At 38.1% G+C, this 8,256-nt stretch overlaps 1 protein-coding gene across 1 annotated transcript; it reads right to left on the bottom strand.

The window, feature by feature from the left end:
- Window positions 1-850: 850 nt before the first annotated feature.
- Window positions 851-2,202, bottom strand: LOC108116111. The gene is made up of 2 exons (XM_017227833.2): window positions 1,241-2,202; window positions 851-1,176 (listed from the first exon to the last, which is right to left on the bottom strand). Exon 1 carries the CDS (start codon window positions 2,136-2,138, stop codon window positions 1,728-1,730), a length of 411 nt encoding a protein of 136 aa, XP_017083322.2. The 5' UTR covers window positions 2,139-2,202; the 3' UTR covers window positions 851-1,176; window positions 1,241-1,727.
- Between the last annotated feature and the right edge of the window lie 6,054 nt (window positions 2,203-8,256).

Here is an 8,256-nt window from a genome sequence, read left to right as displayed (position 1 = left end):
TTCCTAGGTTCGCAAGAATCAGTAGATCGACAAGATCTAAAAGCTTCACACGGCTTACAAGGCTCACACGGTTCAATAGGTTTACAAGGTCCTCTAGGCTCGCATGGTTTACAAGGTTCATCAATTTTACAAGGCTCACAAGATTTTCCACGGTCAGAAACTACACAAGGTGCAGTAGGGCCACAAGGCTTAAAGGAAGCACAAGGTTGAATAGGGCTGCAAGGTCCAAAAGGTACAACATCTCTAGACAGAATCGGACAGGGATCAGAAATTCCTTCCACTTCTCTCAGCATCTCTGTTTGCCTACTAAGCGCATCTACATGGGCCATGTTTGACCCTGGCCTATGGGCTATCGAATAATTGAAACTTTCTTACTCAAGGGACCAACGGGCAATACGGGGATTTATAGACTTTTTACTTAATGTTTGTACCAAGGAACTACAGTCGGTTACTATTAAAAAGGGTTTATGCTCTAAGTATATTCGGAAACGGCGCAAGGCGTATATGATAGCCAAGGTTTCGAGTTCAAAACTGTGATAGCGAAACTCGGCTGCAGTGGCCTTTCTCGAGTAGAAGAAAACAGGGTGTAGTTTCTTATCCGGCTGTCGCTGCATCGAAACAGCACCAAACCCGTGGGAACTTGCGTCCGTGTTCAATTCGGTTTCATACTGCGGATTGAAGATTGAGGAGGACTCGACAATGCTGTCCTTAGCTGCAGGAATGATCTTTTATCGGAATCCGACATGGAAAACGGTCCCCCTTTTTTGAGAAGGTCAGTCAAAGGCTTTGCTACACGCGAAAAATTGGGAACGATCTTCCTAAAAGAAGAAAATAAACCAAGACAGGAATGTAATGTATCGGTAGATAATGCAATGGTTTTATATAATGATAACTTATTCAGATCTGTTTTCATAACATTTTTGGGTTTGACTAATTTAAGTGGTAAGAGTTTTAGTACATCTCTGCCTAGAAGTATAGGCGTAGGTAAAATAAAATTAGGAATAACAAAAGTTTCAATACTGTAATATTCTTCTTGAAACAAAAGGACCTTAATTTTTCCAAATGTCAAAATATTTTGGCCGCTTAGGCCGCGAAAACTGCTCTTTACTAGGTGTTCGTCCTTTACTGCTTGTGGAATAACTCCTCTGCTAACAAAACTCACGGGGCTTCCGGTATCTAGGAACGCAAAAATGTTATCAATATCAATGCATCCCTCTTCACTAAGTATTCTTATGCTTACTAATTGAATGTATGGATTCCCACCAACGGCGCCATCGTAGTCTTCCTTCTCGTCTTGTCCGTCACAAGTACTGAGGGCAGCCGTTCGCACACGCTTAGGGCACCGCCGATATTGGTGTCCAGTCTCGAAACAATGAAAACAATCTCCCTCCGGGCGCTTCGATTTTTTGCACTGGCCGCTGAAGTGCCCCATCGCTCGGCAATTGAAGCACCTTACGTTTGCAACATCTCCTCCGGCATGAGTACGTTTTGTTGCAGGCACCTGCTGCAGAGGTGCAACTGGACGTACCAATCCCTATGTCTTCCGCCTGTCCTCAGGCTGTACCATCTGGTAGCGGATCATCTTCTCGCGCAGCTCGTCCAAGGAAGCGCAATAATACAATGGCGCTGCGCATCCGGAATTGCCCTGCAGACCATCAACAATGTATTTTATGATGTCTGTTTCCTCGAAGGTTCCTTGCTCCGCAATGTGACGCATCGCAATAAAACTATTCGTTCACCAGAATTAAACGGCTCTGTAATTGCTTTGCCTCCTGGTGATTGGTCATCCGGAATCCGAAGGTTTTTAGTAGGCTTTCGCATAGCTCCTTCCAAGTAGCGGGTTTCTCGAACATCACGTATGAGCGGGCCGAGCCCTCCAGCATCCGATTGCCCAACAGCCAACGTTGAGAGTTGCTTAATCCGTGCTTAACTGCAGCAAGCTCGAGGTCACGAATCCAAACGTGCACAGACATGTTATCGTCTCCAGAAAATTTGCGCAAGCTAGCCTCAAGATGCCTGACATCAACAACGGGCTTGCAGTCCAGCGAATTGCCTTCCAAAGCGGCAACCTTCGCCTTTAACTCAACGAGGTCCTTTCGTGCTGTATATAGCGTCATATGCCTCATGATTTCAGCCATTTCGCTTGGCCCTCGATCCTCCTGCTCGCACTCCCTTCCCACGACGTTCTCCGCTCTGCTCTCTGCCACGCCAATGTCGTCGTTCCGCTCTCCGGCTTCCACCAAGGCGGCATCATCCTGGTCTCCAACCATTGTTTTCACCAACTGGAACTGCAACTGGTGAATATTCTCCTTCCCGGTCAACGGCACGTGCTTCTCAGAAAGGCAGTTGGACAGCTCCTCCATTTTCAGGTTGAGTATGTCGGCGTATTTCATGACGAAATAATGTTTTGGGCGAACCCCACACCTGGTTTGTAAACTTCTTAGTTATTTTTAAATAATATTTTCAACGGATGGCTTTTATTTCTAACAATTTTTCTCTTCTCGATCCGAATCACGTTGTTTTTCTTTTGTGTCTTCTGTTCAGATCCAAAGTTACCGTCCATTCAGTTTTACAAAATCCAACTTAAGTCTACGATCGGTCTCTTATCGATAGCTCCACAATAGCTGGTCACACCAAGGCACATAATATGAAAATTGAGGGGTTTACATTTATTTTATTTTTCTTAAAATTTATGACGGATGAATCATAGTAAGCGCGTTTGTAATTTTTAAATGCCAAACAATTTAATTTTTTGTTGACGGATAATTCTACGTCGGCGTGCTCAGGATTTTTAGATCCCAAACTTTTTATTTTTTTGTTGACGGGTAATTCTAAGTCGGCGTGCTCAGCATTTTTAGATCCCAAGCTACATGAATTTATTTTAACCATTACAGATTCTATTTGGATTCCTTTTTGCTCATCAGAGTATTTTTTTATTATATACGCTTTTAACGGAAGAATAATTTTTTCCTTAGTTAACGACAAATGATTTATTCAAATTTCTTTTCATCAAATAATTTTACTTCTTTACCGTTATAATTAACAGTTCCTTTTTGAATATTAATTACAGTTACTATTTTTTAAGAGTTTAAAACCTATTAGTAAGTCGGATTCTAATCCTTCTATTTTGTAAAACACTTGTTTTATATTAAATATGGTTATCATATGGTAATATTTAATTATAGTAAACCCATTAATAGTTGAAACTCTTTTGTAAATCGGAAGCTCATTTTTATTTTGGTATATTCCCTTTTCTATGTATCAGGATGTTGCACCTGTATCAATTAACACTTTTAATTCCTTTTCGATTTTCTAAACATAAAAAATGATCCTCTTCTACATTATTTACTCTCATTGATTTTTAAACGTGTTGATTTACCCAACCTTTTGGTTCTCGCTTTAATGGTTGATGTGGTTCAGACTGTTTGTTCTGACCGGCGTTTGTATTTACTTTTTATACCCGTTACTCGTAGAGTGAAAGGGTATACTAGATTCGTTGAAAAGTATGTAACCGATAGATGGAAGCGTTTCCGACCCTATAAAGTATAAATATTCTTGATCAGAATCAATAGCGAAGTCGATTGAGCCATGTCCGGCTCAAAAGATGGTTTTCGCATTTTCAAGAAAACCTGATATCTCGGAAACTATAAGTGTTAGAAAGTTCGGATTAGGCATGTAGATTTTTATGCTGCCCCAAATGCGAATTGCTTTTTTCCATCTAGCCACGCCCACTCTTAAGCCCACAAATCTCGGGAACTAAAACAGCTAGAAAGTTAGGCTTAAGAATACGTATTTAAGAGATGTCACTGCAACTTGCCAACAGTTTTCACGCCCACTCTTACGCCCTCAAACCCCGAAAATCGGTGGCGTCTAAAATATTTTGTTATATTATATTATATTATATTATATTATATTATATTATGCCTTCGTTTGACCTTGTATAACTTATTTCTGTTAATATCTATCGATTTACCAAAGATTTTTTAAATCGGAACATTGTCACTATCAGTTGCTCAACATGCTTCCTCTGACAATATGTGGCGGCTTGTGAATTTCCACTAGCAAAATGAATATTTTAAAATTGTGTAAAACAGTAACGGGTATCTTATAGTCGCGGCACTCGACTATAGCGCTTCCTCTTGTTGACACTGTAAAGAACCACAACTGTGGCACCATAAAAGAAAAACCAAAATAAAGACTAAAATTGATTCACAGGTACTAAGAAAAAACTACACAGATACAAATAAATCTTTAGCTTCAACAGGCACCTTCATAAATATAGCCTATTAAGAAAGTCCCAATAATTTTAGGATTTTCCGTGTCGTCATCAAGACATCTACCAGCTACTCGCAGTGCAATTTACTTATGATCTGTATTCCTGTAAGCATCTACAATGAACGGTAATAAGTTTGCCTACAATTAATTTACGAATTTTTCTCGAATTATGATTCTAAACACACACGTCTGTAGAGGACATACATGTTTACATAATATATATATAGGGTCAAAAATGCTTTCTTCTTCCTGTTACTTACGTTTCAACGAATCTAATATACACTATTACTCTACGACTTACTTTCTTGACTTACAGTATTTATAATAAATATTGTATGAATAAAAACAAAAGAAATAAGTGCTTCCTTGGTAAGAACCAAATAATATTTTAGCATGGTGTCTTTTGGACAACGATATATGTAATAATATGATTTATTATTCCTAATTCAGAGAGTTAAAGAACTTATCTTTTGTATTGAGGATTTGAAAGAGCATGTGGTTCTCAGCATCTTGACGAATCATCAATCGATACGTATAATAATTCATCGCACTGACTTTCTTATTCGTTTCCTCGTCTGTTTGTGGATTCCTGATTTTTAAATTGAAATGGTATCCATCTTCTCCTTGCCAAAACTGTAATCCGTCCTACGAACGATGAGTTCGTACTCGTTGAGCCTCACCATTTCCCGCGATTCGAATTCTTCGACAACTATCACGATTGCCACTTCATCGATTTCTCTTCGAATTATAACTGCGTAGTTATCGACTGGCATTCGTTGAAGGGCAGTTTTAAACAACTGAACCAATTCATTGTTATTATTGAAAAGGGCCACGCAGACACAATTTCTAACCTAATGCCCACATTGTAATGACATCGATGCTCAATTTGTTCATCTCGAACATTTTGTCGCCGGTTTTCATGTGTCGCAGACGAAAGGGCTTGAGCGTTGCAAACTCGATATCTTTCTAACCTTACATCCCGTTGTTTAGGTGATTCAGACGAATGGGTGTCAGCGGCATGCTCTCGAAGACTTTCTAGCCTTAATGCTCGTTGCTCGTCTGATTCTGAATCCCGAAATACCGTTTTCGCTTGCGCTTGGGGTGTATATCGGACAATTGCATGCATACAACAACGTACACATTTTGTAAGGATATGTACTCAAAATATTCAAATAAATTGGTGTTTATTTTTTAGCGCACAATAAAAAGAACAACAACAAGAAGTAGCGCTATAGTCGTGTATCGCGACTATAAGATACCAGTTACTGTTTTACACAATTTTAAAATATTCATTTTGCTAGTGGTAATTCGATAGATATTGACAAAAACATGTTATACAAGGTCAAACGAAAACATTCATTATTATTAAAAGTCTTGTCGAGTTGCAGTGGCATCTCTAAAATACGTATAGGTATACTTCTTTAGAGTGGGTGTGGCCGGATAATTGCACCACCATAAGATGCGCTGGCATCCCAAGATTAAACATACTTAATTTCAACTTTCTAGTTTTAATAGATTAAGATTTAAGCTATTTTAGTTTTTCGTGATTTTTGGGCGTTAGAGTGGGCGTGGCAGGATGCTGATGTAAACTTGCGCTGAATACGGACCTCAAGAATCTTCATGCTTAATCTCAACTTTGTATCTCTTATAGTTCCTTATAGTTCCTGACAGACGGACATGGCTCAATCGACTTCGTTATTGATCCTGATCAAGATTACTCTACGCGTAAAGGGTAAAAAATGAATTTTAGGAAAAACTTTTTTATAAAATTTTAACATGCAATTATAACAGAAACTGTTTTGTAAAAAATAAATTTTAATTTTGTATTGCAATGTACACCATTTTAGAAAAAGTGTCATACAAGAACTCACTTAAACTTGAAATTTTATTCCACACACTCACAACACTTTTTTAAACTTTGAATTGGTCACTTGCACTTGCGCCTGTCATCTTTAACGTACGTTGCATTCTGTTTGCATTAGAAATGAAACCTTGCATGCCTTAAAATATAATACCAAATAATCATAAAAAATAACCCTTTTTATAACCATTACTCGTAGAGTAAAAGGGTATACTAGGTTCGTTGAAAAGTATGTAACAGGTAGAAGGAAGCGTTTCCGACCCTATAAAGTATAAATATTCTTGATCAGGATCAATAGCGAAGTCGATTGAGCCACGTCCTTCTGTCCGTCTATCTGTCTGTCCGCCTGTCTGTAGATGACAGCGCATCTTATAGTAGTAAAAATATCCGGCCACACCCACCCATATGCCTACAAGGCTCAAAAGACTGTTTTCACATTTTCTGGAAAAGCTGATATCTCGGTATCAATAAAGGATAGAAAGTTCGGTTTGGCATGTAGGCTTTTATGATGCTCCAAATGCAAATTAATATTTTCCCATCTAGCCACGCCCACAAAACCCGGAAAACCAAAAATGCAAATATCTCGGAAACTATAAGAGCTACAAAGTTGTGCTTTAGAACACATATTTCAGAGATGTCACTGCAACTCGGTGGCGTCTAAAATATTATTATCAATGCCTTCGTTTGACCTTGTATAACTTAAAACCAAAATAAAGACTAAAATTGATTCACAGGTAATAAGAAAAAACTACACAGATACAAATAAATCTTTAGCTTCAACAGGCACCTTCATAAATATAACCTTTTAAGAAAGTCCCAATAATTTTAGAATTTTCCGTGTCATCATCAAGACATCTACCAGCTACTCGCAGTGCAATTTGCTTATGATCTGTATTCCTGTAAGCATCTACAATAAACGGTAATAAGTTTGCCTACAATTAATTTACGAATTTTTCTCGAATTATGATTCTAAACAAGCACACACGTTTGTAGAGGACATACATGTTTACATAATATATATATAGGGTCAAAAACGCTTTCTTCTTCCTGTTACTTACGTTTCAACGAATCTAATATACACTTTTACTGTACGACTTAACTTTTTGACTTACTGTATTTATAATAAATATTGTATGAATAAAAAAAATAGGAGTAAGTGCTTTTTTGGTAACCAGAGAACGTCAAGGGAATCACACTCATACATTTCGAGTGTTTGTCGCACTCATGAACAGCAAGAAAAGAGCACACACCCGGAGTGCACAGATCGCTTTGTGGGTTTTGATTGTTTTCGTTTTTGACACCCACTCAATTCTATGCACATGATCCTAATGTACAGACACCCGACACACTCATAGCAAATGAAGGGAGTGTCTGAGACACCCAAGTTTTTGGGAAAAGTGAGTCGGGTGTCTTGAAATGAGTCGGGAGTCTTGAAATGAGTCGAGTGTCTTGAAATGATTCGAGTGTTTCGGGTGTCTTCAACTTATCTTAGTGTTTCGGGTGTCTTCAGCTGTATTGCATGAGTAGGTCATTGAGGGTTGAGTATCCTTTCGGACGTGAATCCTCCGTTGTAAATGTGGTCGCACTTTGCCCTCCCAACCTATTATCACAATCCATGACATCAACTATGGTGAATTTTAACACCATGTTACGGATGGCTAAAGTTATTCTGAGTAATTTACTAAAGAAAAACAAAAATAATAACTGTAACAAAACTTAAAGTTAGTATAAGTTATGTTAGTAGTAATGGTACAAAGGAAAGTATTAAAAAAAGATATTCTAAAGTTATTTATTTATCCTCTAGTTTCTAAGTAATTACAAATGGCCACTAACCACATTTTTCAGTTACATATACGAAGCCTTACGCTAGGTGATGATGTTTAAAAAATGTGTTTTTATAACATGGATTGACGTATGGGGAAGTAAGATGATTAAATAAAAACGTTGCTCTTAAGTCTAAACAAAAAAAATACTAGAATTGTTCTTATGTATTTGTATAGCTGTATTGTCTAGATTCACTGGAGGTGGTACTAGTGGATATTGAGGATATGGAGTCGACTTCTCTTGTTGGAAGGGTGCTATTTCCCACTGTCTCGTGAATCGGGCACTCTACAAGTGGG

Source organism: Drosophila eugracilis, unplaced genomic scaffold, assembly GCF_018153835.1.
Source record: "Drosophila eugracilis isolate 14026-0451.02 unplaced genomic scaffold, ASM1815383v1 contig_1907, whole genome shotgun sequence".
NCBI classification, from domain to species: Eukaryota; Metazoa; Arthropoda; class Insecta; order Diptera; family Drosophilidae; genus Drosophila; species Drosophila eugracilis.
Note: the sequence above shows the minus strand (reverse complement) of the source record. Positions and strands in the feature narration are given on the sequence as shown.